Genomic DNA, 18,467 nt, shown 5'->3' with positions numbered 1-18,467 from the left:
TTTTTAATATAAGCTTTATTCAGTTCCTCGGTTTGTTCTCCTTGTCACTCCAGTCTCCGGAGACGCTTTGTATGAGGTTCCACAGGGCATTGCTGTCGGCAGAGTCCACTTCGAAAGGTTGCAAAACCTTACGAGACTCATTTTTTATATCTGAACATCGCTAAAGAATTTTTTTATAACTATCCGTCAATTACTCTAATTAGGCCAGTGGTCGACAAATCGCAACTCGTGGGCCGCTTTTTTTAATACGCTTTTATTAGCTTCAGACGTATGTATGTATGTATGTAACGGAATCTTTGAACATGATCTTGACCCCCTTCAAAACGTCGGATTAACTCGAAATTTGGTATACTTATTAATGACCAATGACAAAACAATATTTAAAAAAATAATGAAATTCAACTAAAAAATGAAAAATAAATATGTAATAGTTTAAAAAAACTAAGAAAATACGCTTTTATAGAAAATCCGTAAGCGTATTCTTAGTTTTTTTTTAACTATCATTTATTTGTTAAGAACAAATAAGCAAAGGATTCATTTAGCTGTAAGTACATACAAGCAAACTATTTACACATGAAAATGTTTAATTTTATTTTAGTGCTCAGTGCTCACTGGAGCTCATCACATGACATGTAGTTGGTGTTTCAACAATATTTGTGTCTGCTTTGTGTAGACTGGATCTCATTAACAGGATAACTTTGGAGCAGAAACCGTCAAGATGATATTAGTCAAATAATTATATGAAAAGGATACATCCTTTGGAAATATTTGGGGGTGCACTAAAATCCAGTCTGACACCTGTCAACTCTTTCACTAGTTGATATGTTTCTCTGAAAATGAGAAGGATGTTAAGAAGTCACAGTGACCTAAATGACAAGACTCCAGTGCATTGTTATTAAGCAACACCACTGTGCCGGTCTTTACTTAACCCAGTATCACAGTATTTTTAACCCAGTATTTTTACTGGTGGTAGGACCTCTTGTGAGTCTGCACAGGTAGGTACCACCACCCTGCCTATTTCTGCCGTGAAGCAGTAATGCGTTTCGGTTTGAAGGGTGGGGCAGCCGTTGTAACCATAATTGAGACCTTAGAACTTATATCTCAAGGTGGGTGGCGCATTTACGTTGTAGATGTCTATGGGTTCCAGTAACCACATAACACCAGGTGGGCTGTGAGCTCGTCCACCCATCTAAGCAAAAAAAAAATTTATTACTTCCACAACAATTTTGTAAGTATAAAATCAAATTAAAAAGAAATTTGCAATTACTGGTGGTATTGCATCTTCTGAATCATACAAGGGAGAACCATCAACCTGCCTATTTCTACTACGGTGCAGTAATGTGTTCTCATTTCAAGGGTATAGCTGTTGTACTAAAAAAAAACACACACTTCAAACTCATGTCACAAAGTGGGTGGTGGCATTAACATGGTTAATGAGCTATCGGTCCGAGAAACCACTTGACATCAGCTAGGCTGTTCTTCTAGCTTGTTATTCTATTATTGTTATTCTAGCTTGTTCACCTGTCTATGGATATTTGTTTTGTGCAATATTTTTTCAGAGGCAAGTAAGTATGCCACTTGGTGGTGAGTTATTACAATTGCTTGGACCTCAACCAATCTTATTCTGCAGATATGCATATACCACAGTGTGATGTACTTTTAAGGGGGCCAATACGAACCCTATCTTTACAGTAGTTGTTGAGAATTTTGAAACAATTATTTTTTTAGTGCCCTTCTCGGAAAATTGGCATACAGCGCACCTGATGGTGAGTGATTACCGTCGCTCACGGACATCAGCAATGGTAGAGGCAGAGCCAACCTGCTGCCTACAGTACTCTCATAATGAAGTTAATAATTTAAAATATTTACTTGGCATTTTCCAGTCTGTTCTTATCGCTATCAGCTATGGTGAGACAAGATTGAAGGCTGGCACAAACATTATCAAGCTCTCCTGAACGCCGGGACAGCTCTGCCAGACGTTCACTCAATTCATTCTGAAATATACCATAACATATTATCATAACATATAGTATATTTATATATGCCGCCTGGCTAGGTGGTGTGATGACCTCTGAACGGTGGCTGGCAAGAAGTGGATGAAGAGAGCCATAAACCAGGCTCAGTGGTGTGAATTGGAAGAGGCCTATGCCCAGCAGTGGACGACTGTGGGCTGTTGATGATGATGATGATGATGATAGTAATTAGTAACAAAACTAAATCACAACCGAGTTTGTCGCTGAATCTTCTCAGTGGGTTCTCATTTCGATCTAGTGGTAGATTTAGTAACGCACTGCTCACACTAGCTAATGTTAACAATTCTCTAAGATTGAACCTGTGAACTCAATCTACCAGTCTGCGCATAGTCAGAATAATCCTTAGGCTATCAACGATTACGTAAGAAAAAGGCAAAACAATTATAGATATGGATTCAATGAGATAGAACCAATATTAACAAATCATGTACGTTTTTATTCTTTTGTAATTTTTCAAATTGTTTATATTATGTAAGTGCTATTTACTAGTGGTAGACCTCATGTGAGTCCGCGCGGGTACGTACCACCACCCTACCTATTTCTGCCGTGAAGCAGTAATGCGTTTCGGTCTGAGGGTGGGGCAGCCGCTGTAACTATACTTGAGACCTTAGAACTTATATCTCAAGGTGGATGGTGCATTTACATCGTAGATGTCTATGGGCTCCCGTAAGGTGGGCTGTGAGCTCGTCCACCCATCTAAGTAATAATAATAAAATATCATAATGTCACAGCTGAAAAAAAAACAACACAAAAAGCAATAAAACTGTACTTACGTGTACTTTCGTTTCTTGGGCTAATTTCGTCTCTAGTTCAGTTTTCATTCGGCTAGCCTTTAATTGTTGCTGTTCTTTTTCAATTTTATCTACAAACATTTGGTAGAATTAAAAAAGCACTTTATAATATATTCCTTGTTTATCTGAAAACATTTGTTTCAATTACCATCAAGTGTCTTGAAGAAATTGTCGATATTATCAATTAGCACGGCACACCAATCTTCTGATTCCATTGTGTATTATTATTTGGAAATTCGTACTTTAAGATAACGACAAAACTTTTGAAATATTTTGAAATTTGTTTTTTTTTTAAGAATTAGGTTTATGAAAGCAAAGGGAATATAGCCAATACGATTATAGAATTTGTAACAAAGATTAAAGTCATACCAGTCATGTGTCAAAAGTGAAAAGAAACAAAAAACAATAGTAAATATTCGAGGTTGCTTTATGGCGTATCCGAATAAAGCGACCCTAGCGCTCAGTATCGGCAAGTAGCGGAATTACACCAGCGTTGCCAAATGTACGGCAATTGCCGTTTCGTACGGCAATCACGCTTCTAAAAGACAAATTGTACGGCATACGGCAGAGTGGTCATTGCCGTATTCTAAAATACGGCAACAAGAGCATTTCTTTTATTATTTTTTAGTGCCATATACCTATTAGGTTAAGTCGGCTAACAAGAGCATAAAGTTAAAAAACAATTAATGTATCCAAAGAAATTACAGGACGTGGATACTTTTTGCGTAAACATGAACACATCCAGCTCTTATAATAGACAATGTTTCATGTTTGGTACGAGGAATTCCCTATAATCTACAACGCCTGCTCTTTAAGTCCTCTCCTCAAGTCGCCTCGCCGCCTCGCTCTTGTTTCATTGTTAGTACTAGCAAGCGTAGCTAGCTAGCAATTTTATCTTTTGAAAAAGTGCATGGTAGCGATACGTGAGATAGTGTATAAAATGTGTATAAAAAAGAATCTTCAATGCGTAAACCTAATCAAAACAAAACAAAGAAACCGCCTCTTAACATATACCATAAATGGAACATTATTACCAAAAGAGTGCATTGTCAGAAATCAACCAAACTGTGCGAACTATAAGCCAACCCCCGAAATGATCAATAAAATGAAAAAACCATCAAATTACGAAAAAAATGAAATTATTGAAACTGAACTTACTTTAGGCAATAATACAGATTTGATGGGAAGAGAGGAGTGAAAAATATATACTGTTTTAATTTCTAGTCTAAAATAAATAATAAAATACTTTTAATTGAAATTTGAAATTTTGAATTACTTTGTACGGCAATTTTTGTTTAAATACGGTAGATTTTTTTCTCCAGTACGGCAACCCAATGTTTGCCCAGCGGCAACACTGAATTACACTTAGTAGCCATTTTTGTGATGGCGGCTGATATTTATAGATCGTAGGGAGTGTTGTTTTTCAATAAATAAATGTGTTAAAATGGAGGAAACGAAAGTAATTTATTACATAGACGATGAAGAAACTCCGTATTTGGTTAAAATACCTATTTCACCCGAGAAAGTTACGTTATTAGACTTCAAAAATCAGTTAAACAGACCGAACTATAAATTTTTCTTTAAATCGATGGACGATGATTTTGGTGTTGTTAAAGAAGAAATAGTCGATGATAACGCTCATTTGCCGTGTTTTAATGGTCGTGTTGTGTCGTGGCTCGTATCCGCCGAGGGCTCGAACCCCTCAGACGGCGGCTCCCAGTGTACGGACAGTAACGCAGGCAAGACAAAACCAGCTCATGGAGCTCCAGCGGCGCCTCTCACGAGGGACACCTGTACGGATACGGACAGTACGATAAGCTCCCGACCGGGGCACAGAGCTTCCTGCGACAAATACAAATATAGGGGCCTCCGAATCAATGGACACTCGAAATTTGGCAATCATGGCCTAGAGTATGAGACTGCTTCGGTATTAAGCTCGGATTTAGACTCGACTAGCTTGTTTGACAGTCAATCTGAAATAACCAATACAACAGGTCGCCACACAAACGCTTCAGTAGACAGAGCACTAACAGAGTGTAGCAGTGTATCGCATCTTCAAGTGAGTTCGCGAAAACGACCTCAAAGACGGCGGAAAAGACCTCAAGTTATGTCCCGAACGTCATCGTACTCCTCGATCACGGACTCTACAATGTCTATGCACATTATCACTGTTACTTTAAATATGGACACAGTCAATTTTCTGGGGATCTCGATAGTGGGGCAGTCCAACAAGGGTGGGGATGGTGGAATTTACGTCGGAAGTATCATGAAGGGCGGTGCTGTGGCCCTAGACGGAAGAATAGAGCCCGGTGACATGATTCTGCAGGTAAGACTCATAATATTTACCTATCAACCATGACTATTAAAGTTGGCAAGATAAAGCTATCTAGAACTATGTAACAGAACTAGAACTCTGCTGGTAACAGGGAAACCTTTGTCAATGTTTGAAATTGTGATTATCATGGTGCTTATTCTTAATATTCTTGATTGTGCAAACACCTAAATGATAAAAGCTGGATAAAAACAAAACCTTAATGACCTTGTCATGGAGTGTAAGCTGGCTAAATTTCAACTGGGAGTTGCTATGGATTGATCAGATTTTAATTTAAATTTAAAATTAAGCTTGGTTAATCTAAAAGATAACAGGATTGATAAGAAACATTCACTAATAATCACTGAACAAAAGATTAAGATAAAAATAATGAACCTCTAAAAGGATAAATCTTATAATTTTGATGGAGTTATGTACTATTTAAGTAACAGGATGATATCTTAGCAAAGCCATCTTACAATGGCTATGTTATTCTCATTTTCTGTCAGCATTGTCCATGTTTTAGCTTACTTGCTTATAATGAATACTCTGAACCATAGAATTTGTCTTCATTTTACTTTAGCTTAACTTTTTTTCTTATTGCCATTAGCCCACATTATCTGAAATGTGCAACATGTCCTCTTGTCGTGAGGTGGGTCGCCTGTCCAACATTAACCTTCTATGTTTGTATCTTCATATATTTGCTGTAACTTGCCATTGGAAGGTGCCCTTAACAATTTCTTTTGTTGGTGTTTTTTACCGCATCCATTTTGGGTTCTTCTTTGTCTTGTGTCACTGATAGTGTGGTTGTGCTTATCATTTGATTGGTGTTGGTGGCAAGCTTCTCAACCTGTCACCACATTTCTCTGATGGCTGTCTCCTCGTTTAACTGCAGAAAATATCCACAAATATCATACCATACCATAATAAAGTAATTAGTAACGGTTAAGGTACAGACACTAATACCATTGTGATATAAAGATGTAGATGATGAGATCTTGAGATGCAGAAGTATATTGTATGATACAATACCAACTCTATAATAATATGAAATCTTAGTATTTTAAATACCTAAAAAGCAGATTGGAGTTTTTTGTATTGCTTAGATGCGTGGAGGAGCTCACAGCCCACCAATGTTTATTTGTGTTTTTTTATTAGGCACACAATACACATTACAAACTAAAAAGATCGCCCCTTCTGGCTGAGCCCTTGCTTGCTAACCTGTCCTTGTGAAACTAAAAAGGCCTCCTGGCCACCAGTAAACCCTAAATCATAAAAAAAAAAACTAAAATATATAATAAATACCATGTAAAAATCTGGTTTGTAACATAAGCCATGTGCGCACAACTAAACAAGACAAATGTGCAGAGTTTGTACACAATGTTCCTTGCAACTATTGCACAAATCAACACGATAACGAAAACTAATCTAACTTATAATGTCCCTGGCCCTCTAAGTGTTTCGGGTCCCCCCTCACATGTCGGTCTGGGGACCGGCGAGGGGGGCCTAATAAGACGACGTGCAAGCTGCTCTGCACGCGTTTTACGCAAGAGCATCCGGGTGATGGAAGGCCGGCTATCCTCGACCCACGCTGGTTCTGACCCAGCGGGGTATTCCGTAGGATAGCTCACTCTAACCGGCGCCATCTAGGCGGGCTCCGGATAGCCTGCCGATCGAGAGGGCTGGTGGGAGGGTGATGGGAGAGATGTGCTCCGCACTAAACGCTTCACTTTCCCCCCTTTGCCTCTTCATGAGTTCTGTCTCATGCGAGGTTTGGACGTTGGTTGTTGAGCGACAAGAGGTTTTAGTCAGTTCGACTCTGACATGCTCCGCCCTTTATCCCCAGTGGAGGGCGGAAGTCCGGCGATTTCCTCCTGACCAAAAAAAAAATTAAAATGAAATAGTTCCACTCACAATAAACATTAAACAGTACACTAAATAATCTATTATTTAACATAATCTTTTTCATACAACAATCAAGTGGATAAGAATCATCTGTGGATAAGAATCATCATCATCATTGCATAGTATTTGAATGTTGGAAAAAGAAGATATATAAAGAACTACAGATACTACTATTTTTCTATTTCAGGTCAATGATGTCAATTTCGAAGATATGACCAATGATGAAGCTGTCCGTGTGCTCAGGGAGGTCGTTCAGAAGCCTGGACCCATCAAACTGGTGGTAGCTAAGTGCTGGGATCCCAACCCTAAAGGATACTTTACCATACCCAGAACAGAACCTGTCAGACCAATAGACCCAGGTGAGCCGGCGACGTTAAAATCTATATATATATAAAAATGAATTGCTGTTCGTTAGTCTCGCTAAAACTTGAGAATGGCTGGACCGATTTGACTAATTTTGGTCTTGAATTATTCGTGGAAGTCCAGAGAAGGTTTAAAAGGTGAAAAAATTTGAAAATGCTCGGAATTATATAAAAATAACAATTTTATTTTTCCTTTGATGTGTCCCCCGTCAGACGGATTCCTTTTGTTTGTTTTAAGATTATTTTATACAAAAGTTTAGGTCTTTTATTTATCGATGGAGGCACTACAAAGTCTGTCGGGTCAGCTAGTATATCACTAAATACTACAACAAGATGAAGTTTTTATAGAACCATCCGATCCACTTAGACTGCTATTAGTATAGACGCCTGCAGCTCTATTGCTAGAAGCAGGCTTAGGATATCTGATATTCACTGAAACTCTTTAAACTCGTTAAAGAGTATTAGTAGGCATAACAGCAGCTCACAACTTACAGGAAAAATATGTCTCTGTTCATTTCCCAGCTAAATATAAATTAAAATCAAATGTAATCAATTTTAGTTATTTATTTATTTATTTTTGTTGTCAATGCACTGTCGATTGCACCTATAATTGAGGTGACATCTGCCATGTACTTTTATCAGTTTGTCAATGAATTGATGATCACTTTGTTGCTGCAACTAGATAAATAAATAAATCAGTCCTCGTGAGTTTCTTGTAGGCAGTCTGCGATTCTGATCTGGTAGTAGATGCATTTGCAAACATTAAACACATTCTGAACACTCCCGCACCAAAACAGTGTCGGCTAAATATTTAAACATGGCAGAATAACAGTTTCAACAAGTAAATAATAATGTAGAATAAACTAAACTATATATTAGCATGCCAATTATTGCCAATAATGGCGTTTGCGCCCATATACACATGGTTCGGCGGCTCTGTATTGATCTGGAGCTCTACTCATACACGAATATATCTCTGTCCTATATCTAGCCACCACCAGCCTCTACATGTCTACATGTCTATATTTGCAGGGGCATGGGTGGCTCACACGCAGGCCCTTCGCGAGGCGTATCCGCCGCCGCCTCCCTCGTTGTCCGCGCTGCCGGTGTCGTCGGTGTCGGAGCGCGGCGCTTCGGACGCGAGCACGGTCCCGGCCGGAGCCCTAGAGCCCCAGCTCTCTGTCAACATGGACATGGCTGTCGTCGTGAGGGCCATGCTGAGGCCGGATTCTGGTCAGTGTTAACATTTGACAATGCACTTTTTTGATTTATCCATTAATATTTAAATTAAGATATAGATATCATCTCACCCACCTATTAGGAGGTGTGATACTACTAGTCGAAATTCGGTTATAATTAATTGAACATTATTATAGTTATATTGTCAAAGACTATTTATTATACTTTTATAATCACAGATTTCGCCAAGACTACACTTTAAACAAATAATATTAAAGACAAAAAATATTAATCTATTCTCAATTTGACCACAGAATCTAAGCAATAACAAAAGTTTGATTATAAACACAGAGTATATATATATATTTATGTTTTGTGTCAAACACATGTTAGTGTAATTCTTTTTTTTATTGATCTAAGTATTTTTATGTACAATTGAAAAAAAATATAACATTCTGCACTCCTTCTCTAAATTCTCTATAAGTGTGGGAAATTTCATACTCCTCCGTTCATGCAAATTTCGTAAAAAGGGATACAAGGTTTTTGCTTCACATACATAAAATATCATTTAAGTTCCAAAAATAATATGATTCGTATACATGTTTCAGGACTGGAGATCCGTGATCGGATGTGGTTGAAGATAACTATACCTAATGCATTCATCGGTGCTGACATAGTGGACTGGATACTACAGCACGTAGCCGGGATAGCTGACCGGAGAGACGCAAGGAAATATGCCTCACATATGCTCAAGGTCAGTGTGTACCTCACACCCATGACCGTGTAGGGAGCCTGAGCCCTTCATGATATGTACTTAGTATTGAAACATGTTGCTCGCACTTAGTATTTCAAGGTCTGTCAATACTGCGACATGTCAAATAAAAATGGACTATTTTAATACACTTTTATTAGCTTCATACGTATGTTATTTAGTTTGTATGTGACGGAATCTTTGGACATAATTTTGACCACGTCAAAACGTCGGATTAACTCGAAATTTGGTATACTGATCAAGGACTGATGACAATTCAATATTTTAAATAATAGAGAGACCTGTTATTTATTTACTTTGGGCAGACAAAACAAATTCATATGAGCGCCTTCTTTTTTTCATTTAGTAAATTGGAAACCGTTGTATTTGCCTGAATGTATTATACATTAATGTATTTATGTAATTTATTAATTATTTTATTTTATATTAATTAAACTAAAAAACACGGGTTTATAGAAAATCCTACTAAAAAATTGAAAATCAGTTTATTGTAAAAAAAAGTGTGGGGTGCTTTTCACAATACAGTCAAAATCATAATCCTTCTACTCATATTTGTCAATAAAATATTTATAATTGTTGACACCACTCCATTGTGTACTCCACTATCCTCGAATAAGGAGTATTGTGCTATCTACCGTCTATTTTTCTATAGAAATTAATAAATACACAATTGTGTGCAAAAAATCTTAGGTTTAACCATACAACATTTGTACTGACATTTGACTTGCGCAAATCAAATATTTTTGGTAGAGTAATCTAGTAAATAATATCTATATTTATCTATCTATCTTCTATCTATATATATATATATATAAATGAAGTGCTGTTCGTTAGATGGACCGATTTGGCTTATTTTGGTCTTGAATTATTTGTGGAAGTCCAGAGTATGTTTAAAAGGTGAATAAATATGAAAATGCTCGGAATTAAATAAAAATAACAATTTGGTTTTTCATAAGATGTGTCCCCCCCCCCGTCGGACGGATTCCTTTTGTTTGTTTTAAGTTTATTTTATACAAAAGCTTAGGTCTTTATTTATCGATTGAGGCACTACGAAGTCTGCCGGGTCAGCTAGTACTAATATATAAATCTACACTGGTTTTTTCGGATGTTCCGTTATAACTACTGAACTGTGCATCCGATTGACTTGAAACTTGGTAGCCATGTAGAAAATACATGTACTTAATGGATAGGCTAATATTTATATGAGTGCTGGACTCCCTACATCAGTTGCGGGGGCGTTAATGATGAGAATCTTTGTGGGGGTGAGAAATGATGATGTTAATTTAAAATTCCCAGCGAAGCGGACGGGTGGGTACAGCTAGTTTTTCTATAAAAATAAATAAATGACATTTGTGCAACAAAAAAAACTGGTTAAACCGTACAACATTTGTAGTGACATTTGACTTGAACAAATCAAATATTTTTTGTAGAGTAATAATATACTCGAATATAGTAATATTATATAATATACTATACATAATAAACTAGAGTAATATGTATGTATGTATATGTGATTGTGTATTTATGTATATGTATATATCGACGCTTGAAAGGCAAATATGACTAAGCGACAATAACTGCTTTGTACATAAATGATAGGCAATAACCATATTCGATGCGCAAAAAATATATATTTCTAGGTCTATTAAAATCATTTCAATCCTACAGCTACTAGCTAGATTCTACTATAGCTAGATTCGTTAAAATAAATTTTGTTTCAGGTATTTCAACTTTAAATTAGTCTACTGTACAGTTCACGCATTGTCGCATATACTTTTTTTTTGTGTATGCATTTGTAACTTAATATAAATTTCATTGCACCTACCGCTGTTCACTCTGCACTACCTTTGGTTGACTGGTAGAGAATGCCTTAGGTATTAAGTCTGCCAATGAAAATAAATAAATATACATGTATTATTTCCAGGCCGGCTTCATAAGGCACACAGTTAACAAGATAACGTTCAGCGAGCAGTGTTACTACGTGGCGGGCGCGGGCTGGCTGGGCGGCGAGCTGTCCTCGCTCAGGATACGTGCTGACGACGCTGACGTCAAGCCCCTCCCGGACCCGGGGTCGGTGCATGGACCTCATTGTGTACATTGCCGTTGGAGACCGCAGCTATAGTGATACTTGGGGCTCGTGTCTCAAGGCGGGTGGCCGCTTTTGTGTTGCTGATGTCCATCACCTAAGCAATAAAAATGATAGTCGGTAGTTGTCGTCGTCCATGGACAGCAACAAAGCAGCTGGCTACTGGTGAAGTTTTCTAGAAATTGATTTGAATAAGGATAGGTTTTTTTTTATTGCTTTGATGGGTAGACGAGCTCACAGCCCACCTAGTGTTAAGTGGTTATTGGAGCCCATAGACATCTACAACGCAAATGCGCCACCCACCTTGAGATATAAGCTGTAAGGTCTCAGTATAGTTACAACGACTGCCTCACTCTTCAAAGCGAAACGCATTACTGCTTCACGGCAGAAATAGGCAGGGTGGTGGTACTTACCCGTGCGGACTCACAACAGGTCCTACCGCCAGTAATTACGCAAATTATAATTTTGCGGGTTTCACTTTTATTACACGATGTTATTCCTTCACCGTAGAAGTCAATCGTGAACATTTGTTACGTACGTATTTTATTAGAAAAATTGGTACCCGCCTGCGGGATTCGAACACCGGTGCATCGCTTCAACACGAATGCACCGGACGTCTTATCTTTTAGGCCACGACGACTTCACTCGCACTCTTGATTTATCACCAATTGGCACCGTCATGAGACTTACTAAGAATCCGTCATAATGTTCAGGGAACATTAGAAAGTTAGAACATTAGTTAGAAACATCAGAAAGAGTTCAGATCCAGGGTCTTAGGGTGTGTTGGAATGACAATTTAAGTAGAATTAGACCGTACTCCAGTGATAACAACAATGAACCCACACATGTCACATGTTTTAATTGTAATTTTCCTTGTTGCGCAGCCTCATGGGCCCAGGATACGTACCATATGCGGGCTCGTATGGCTACCAGCCCATACCCTTCAAGTATTCCTGTGCCAACAGCGAACACACCATATACGGGTGAGTTAAGTGTTGAGAGGAATGAGTGGAGGCAAAATGTTGCCATACGTATAAACACCATGCCGGTTCAGCTAAGCTGTGTTTGTTTTGTATTGATATCAGTATGAAGGGTAGAATTAAGAGGACTTTTTGGCCGGAACGCGAGGAGTGAAGTTGTGTGATTTGTTTTATTTTGTCTATTTAGGTTTCTTCGGGTTTAAAAGTGTAATAACGGTGGTTTATTAACTGTTTACTGTATCTGTGGAAGTGCACAAATGTGGGAAAATGAAACAAAGCCGCTGAACATGTCATCTATGCTAATATATAAATCTACAGCGGTTTTCACGGATGTTCCGTTATAACTACTGAACCATGCATCCGATTGACTTGAAACTTGGTATCCATGTAGAAAATACACGTACTTAATGGATAGGCTAATATTTATATGAGTGTTGGACTCCCTACACCAGTTGCGGGGACGTTAATGATGAGAATCTTTGTGGGGTTGAGAAATAATAAAGCTAAATTTAAATGCCCAGCGAAGCAGATGGGTACAGCTAGTTTTTCATAAAAAAAAATCATTGAAATTATAATCAGACTTGACCTAAAAGTCTTAGTTACCAGGTCATAAAATCCTATAAAAAAATAGAATTAAGAACGCCATCTAATAGTAGGAAGTGGAAATGATATGGATATAGCAGTTTTAAACAGAGTGAAAGGTGATAACTTATGGCGCGTTTCTAAAATATCTCCACTTTCTACTGTGGCGCCATCTTTCAGCAGACACTTTTTAATACACTGAGATGGTTCTTAGTAGTTCGTAGAGGTAAGGAGAACCGTCTCATATGGGAGATGCTTGAAAAAGTGTCCCACTTTCAGCACTTAATAACAGTTCAAAAATCCTCCAGAATGGCGCTACCATAGGCACAGGGTGTGATATGAATTGAGCAGTTGTTAACTGATTGAAGTATGCTGAAGGAAATTTAATATATTTAATGACTAGAGTAGTTAGTGACAGTGTAATATACAAGACCTCGCATGTTTACGTAGTCCAAACTAATTTCGTCAATATAACCTAAAATTATTGCTGTGGTAAATCGCGGAGACATCGATTGCATTTTCTTATCAGCTTTAAATAATATACTTTTTGTGATTTTGTACTGCTTATAGTTCTTTCGTCCTTTTTTTATTTCTCTATCTTATTCTAATAGTTTTTAGCCTTTTTTTAAATTTACCCAGTTGCTACTCCTTACCTCTACCCTTCATAGCTCCATGGATATTAGGAATGAATCAATATCACGGACGTTAGTGTGTGGCACGCTGAGAGAGAGAGAGAGAAAGAGCCTACAGGAATGAGCAGGATAGACGACAGTAACATAGTCAAGGCCTACCTCAATGGTCATGTTGACGTTCTGTCGTCAGGTACAACCGAGAAGAGTCCGCGGTGTCGGGCAGCGGGGGCTCGAGTGGGGGCTCGGAGCGCGGCGCGGGGGGCGGCGGGGGTCCGGGTGGCACCGGGGGGCCCACGCTCGACGAGAGGAAGTCCTCCTCGTCCGGCTCGCGCTCCTCGCCGCGGCCCGCCGACAGGCCTGTGCTCTTCCTATAACGGTCAGTGTACTGCGCGCTGATTAGCGATCAGCTGATCACCCACACACACACACGCACACACACGCACGCACGCACACACTTAAAAATTCTAACACGCAATGTAACAATTAAAAATAGACCAAGACGTGGGGTCGAAGACCTCTAGAGTCTCTATATGAACTCACTTGAACTAGTAGTAATAGTTTTTTTATTTTTTTATTTAGGCACACGAAAAATGTGGTCATTCCAGTTATCTTTTTTGAAATATTCATTATAGCCATTATTATTATTATTATTATTCAATAGACCTCTGAGGAATATAGCGGCTCGGGTGATAAGATGTTAATACTCCATGTGGCAACATGATTGGATGAGGTCAACATTTTCAATGGTATAACGGCATGCCCCGCCCTTTGAACCTGAACGCATGGCTGATGGATCGATCCAGAAATAAGCACTAATAGCGTGAGCGATAATTCTCATGAAAGCTCACAAATACTCACGAATGCTCACAAGTGCTCACAGTATAGTAAAAGCTAATATCAGTGTATTATTGTTACAGGACCCAGTTGTGATCCCGGGCGCGCCGGCTGGGAGCGTTTCTATGAACACTGCAGATGCGGTGGTAGCGTTGTGAACATATTTGTATACATGTCACCTAATGTTATATGAGTATATCCGGGGAAGTTTATCGGTACGATACAGGTCGTGTAAATAAATTTTAAGAGATAATTATTAGCGTTTGACTCGGACCTCGTGTCTCAAAGGTTGTGGTCCACGGGCCCCGGTGCAGTTGGTAATGTCTTTGATGATCACACTCCGGGCTGTGCTTAGGATGGGAATGTACAAGTTTGTACAACCCTTGATTTTTAATTACCAGATAAATTTTGGGAGTGACGTGGAGGGGGAAGCTTAGTGACGACGTGTTGATGTCCACGGGCGACAGTGAGATAATCTAATAACTCTTTAATACTTTTGAAATCAATCACAACGCGGCTAGTAGTAAACTGCAGATAGCTCGCCCGCTTTGGCCCCAAATGACGTCATATATTAGGAAGTCGAGTCCAGGTGCGATTGATTAAGGTCTTAAACAAATTCTCTAGTCTTAATATCAATGATTGGATTGCTCGGTGCTTTTGTCCGGGATGTAAAGAGTCAAGGTCGGTGTGCCGACGTTCCCCGATGCGATGTAAACATTACGACAGTCTTCGAAGTTGAACTTCTGTTCGCGATGAACTCGCTCGCGTGATGGAACACAAACATAACCAGATGGTCACGTACAATTAATTGTATACGCGTTGGATAAATACATTGTGTGGAAGTTGATCACTGAAATATTGAAATATTTGCGTTAAATGACCACCATTTTACTGAAATTATACTTCATCCCATATCATCTCATCTCATTTCGTTTCATCATATAATTTTTCATATAGAAGTTATAATTAAAAATAAAATAAGACTTGACCTAAAGGTCTTAGTTACCAGGTCATAAAATCCCTTAAATTTTTTTTTACGATAAGACTTCTTTAAACAATTGCATCTATCCGTACTCATTGTTCATAAACATAATTCAGTTACACTCCAGAAGTGCAACTTCTCACGTGCGCTACGCAGTTTTTTTCTCTTGTTTATGATAAGACTTCTTTAAACAATCTCATCTGCTCGTCCTCATGGTTCATAATCATAATTCAGTTACACTCCAGAAGTGCAACTTCTCACGTACGCACATCGCAGATAAGACTTCTCTAAGCAATCGCATCTGTCCATACTCATGGTTGGATCTCTAGAAGAGTTCTGGAATATTCTTCCACTGTTTCCCTCGTCAGCCACGTTGGCTTCTGTATAATTATGGCAATTAAAAATTTATTTTCCATTGGGACACCGAGTTGTCCTTGTAGTTTGAGCTATTGATTGACATGTCAGAACGGTACTGACATGCGACAAGTCTGAATTGACGATTTCGAACGTTAGTTACAATTGGCAGCGATGATTATTGTTAATATTTAAGAATACGTGCCATTTTATTGTATTATTATATTTTTTATCGGTTTGTTTATATTTTATTTGTTGAAAAATTCTTTGAGTTCGGACCGCGCCCATTGCGTCTGTCCATGGACGCAAGGCTTAGTCTTTTAATAAGAGATGAATAAGGGCTTTTTTTATTGCTTACATGGGTGGACGAGCTCACAGCCCACCTGGTGTTAAGTGGTTACTGGAGCCCATAGACATCTACAACGTGCCACCCACCTTGAGATATAAGTTCTAAGGTCTCAGTATAGTTACAACGGCTGCCCCACCCTTCAAACCGAAACGCATTACTGCTTCACGGCAGAAATAGGCAGGGCGGTGGTACCTACCCGCGCGGACTCACAAGAGGTCCTACCACCAGTAAAAATCAGCTAAAAAATCAACTATCTTATACAGTTCTGTTGGGGCGATTGGTGAGCTCACCCGACCAGCTACCACCGTCCTGCCTGTTTCTACCACTAAGCAGTAATACATTGCGCGCTTGACAGCTCAGCTGTAACACAGAATTGAGACGTAGACCTCATTGTCTCAAGACAGATGGCTCGTTTGCCGACAAATATTTATTCATTAGGGGTGACGCATTTACGTTGGAGATGTCTATGGGCTCCAGTAACCACTTAACACCAGGTGGGCTGTGAGCTCGTCCCACCCACCTAAGCAATAAATAAATAAATTGTCCGTCTATAATTACTGCTGTAAAAATCCTCTGTAAGATTTTCCTAGTTTTTTTCTATAAGTCGATTAAAATCATTATTATTTGCATCAAGAATACAATTACAATTGTTTTATAGAATATGGAAAATTTTGTCTTACCATTTCTGTGAGGGTATTAAAACAAATTTTTATCGTTTTCAATGCTCCCAATAAATTGATTCAGAACAATTCCTTCGGAGAAGCTTTACAAGCGTAAGCTCAGTTAAAGCTGGCTTACAATGAGAGCGCGGCCTCAACTTTATATATATTTATCTTTATATAATATTTCCTGACCCCTTGTGCGCCATATATTGTACGTATTAAAGATTAAATAATTAATTGTAGATAATTTATTTTTTTTAAATTTTAATTTCATTGTCGGTATTAATTATTCGTGACTATGAATTCGGTCACAAACTTTTGAGCATTATCGATTTTTAACGATATTTCGATTAGTAGGGATGTCCACGTAGTCGATGACCTAAAGAGTTGAAGACCTAAAGAGTCGAGTATTTTATCGATATCTTTTTTTATAGCGTTTAATCGAGAATCAGCAAGTGTTGGTACATTTTATTTATCGTTTTTTGTATTTTTTTTGGTAAATGCCTAAAAATGGCGTCATATAGACTTGCCGATGACATTTGTTAATAGCAGTGTCGGCACACGAAGCGAGACCTACGTAATATTGTTTGTAATTACAATTTTAATATTTCCGAAGTTACGACAATAGTTTTTTTTTTACTTTTTTTTATGGCGGGTAGAAGTAAGGGGCACGATCCAATGAAATGGAGTCAATGAAGGTGGCGCCACAGTAGCAAGTGGAGAGATTTTAGAAACACACTAAACTACCACACCTCGCTCTGCTTAAAACTGCTATATTCATATCGTTTCCACTTGCCACACTAGCGCTAGGTCGATTTTTTTTTACCCTACCTATGCCGATAGCCTTGAGAGGATATTTCAGCTTCTTGATGTAGGCGAGCTTACGGGACTCAAACCGGGAGTGTTGCTAACACGAACCCTAGCAAGAGCCGTGCTTCGCAGAATCTATCACCGGATCGGAAACGCGACCCACTGAGATGATCCGGCGAGAAAATCAGTGGACCGTGTCTATGGGTCTATGTCGAGGAGTCTCAACAACAGCTCGCTGTGTACAGACGGACATTTTTCCAAATTATCCCCTATACAAGATGGCGCTCCTTACATCTACCCTCAATATTTTTTTTTCGTTAATTTTAATGTGCCAACATGTAAAGTATTTTATTTTATTTTATTTGAGGTCTATCGGCGTTTGACTCGTGGTGATTAAAAATGTTCTCACATCAAAGAATTTTATTATTAAAAAGAAAACCCCAAGATGTGGTTTAATGGTTTTTAATCATTTACGCCTTAAGAAAGGAAACTTGTTCGAAGTTAATCGATATATAAATAAATATTACTGTATATTGAATGTAGCGTGTAAGAAGAATGGTAACCCATCTTTTAGTGGTCCGTAGCGACCGTCGCTTGACCTTTTAAGCTTATAACGTAATCTATGAATGTAATTATGTGTATCGATAATGTTAAATAAACAAATTTCAATTGTGTGTGGTTTTTTTTATTGTTTTTGAAATGATAACCTTTACTGGTGGTAGGACCTCTTGTGAGTCCACGCGGGCAGGTACCACCACCCTGCCTATTTCTGCCGTGAAGCAGTAATGCGTTTCGGTTTGAAGGGTGGGGCAGCCGTTGTAAGTATACTTGAGACCTTAGAAC

At 38.5% G+C, this 18,467-nt stretch overlaps 2 protein-coding genes across 2 annotated transcripts; one reads left to right on the top strand and one right to left on the bottom strand.

Annotated features, from left to right (window-relative positions):
• On the bottom strand, positions 1–3,222 carry LOC101735736 (uncharacterized). The gene is made up of 5 exons (XM_004925054.3): positions 2,973–3,222; positions 2,807–2,895; positions 1,870–1,994; positions 754–830; positions 1–150 (listed from the first exon to the last, which is right to left on the bottom strand). Exons 1-5 carry the CDS (start codon positions 3,037–3,039, stop codon positions 20–22), a joined length of 489 nt encoding a protein of 162 aa, XP_004925111.1. The 5' UTR covers positions 3,040–3,222; the 3' UTR covers positions 1–19.
• Positions 3,223–4,177: 955 nt separating this feature from the next.
• On the top strand, positions 4,178–18,298 carry LOC101740539 (segment polarity protein dishevelled). Its single transcript, XM_004925088.5, has 8 exons — positions 4,178–5,150; positions 7,228–7,399; positions 8,435–8,635; positions 9,190–9,335; positions 11,278–11,423; positions 12,324–12,422; positions 13,824–14,009; positions 14,551–18,298. Exons 1-7 carry the CDS (start codon positions 4,269–4,271, stop codon positions 14,005–14,007), a joined length of 1,830 nt encoding a protein of 609 aa, XP_004925145.3. The 5' UTR covers positions 4,178–4,268; the 3' UTR covers positions 14,008–14,009; positions 14,551–18,298.
• The last annotated feature ends 169 nt before the right edge of the window (positions 18,299–18,467 follow it).

Source organism: Bombyx mori, chromosome 24, assembly GCF_030269925.1.
Source record: "Bombyx mori chromosome 24, ASM3026992v2".
In the NCBI taxonomy this organism is placed as follows: domain Eukaryota; kingdom Metazoa; phylum Arthropoda; class Insecta; order Lepidoptera; family Bombycidae; genus Bombyx; species Bombyx mori.
This window is presented reverse-complemented; position numbering and strand designations above follow the sequence as displayed.

Excerpts from the sequence above, each read along its gene's own strand:
- LOC101740539 (XM_004925088.5), top strand. The coding sequence starts at position 4,269 with ATGGAGGAAACGAAAGTAATTTATTACATAGACGATGAAGAAACTCCG. Across the intron at positions 5,151-7,227 it reads CCGGTGACATGATTCTGCAG|GTCAATGATGTCAATTTCGA; the intron begins GTAAGACTCATA and ends TTTCTATTTCAG. Across the intron at positions 8,636-9,189 it reads CATGCTGAGGCCGGATTCTG|GACTGGAGATCCGTGATCGG; the intron begins GTCAGTGTTAAC and ends TACATGTTTCAG.
- LOC101735736 (XM_004925054.3), bottom strand. The coding sequence starts at position 3,039 with ATGGAATCAGAAGATTGGTGTGCCGTGCTAATTGATAATATCGACAAT. Across the intron at positions 2,896-2,972 it reads TTTCTTCAAGACACTTGATG|ATAAAATTGAAAAAGAACAG; the intron begins GTAATTGAAACA and ends AAATGTTTGTAG. Across the intron at positions 831-1,869 it reads AACAGACTGGAAAATGCCAA|AGAAACATATCAACTAGTGA; the intron begins GTAAATATTTTA and ends TCTCATTTTCAG.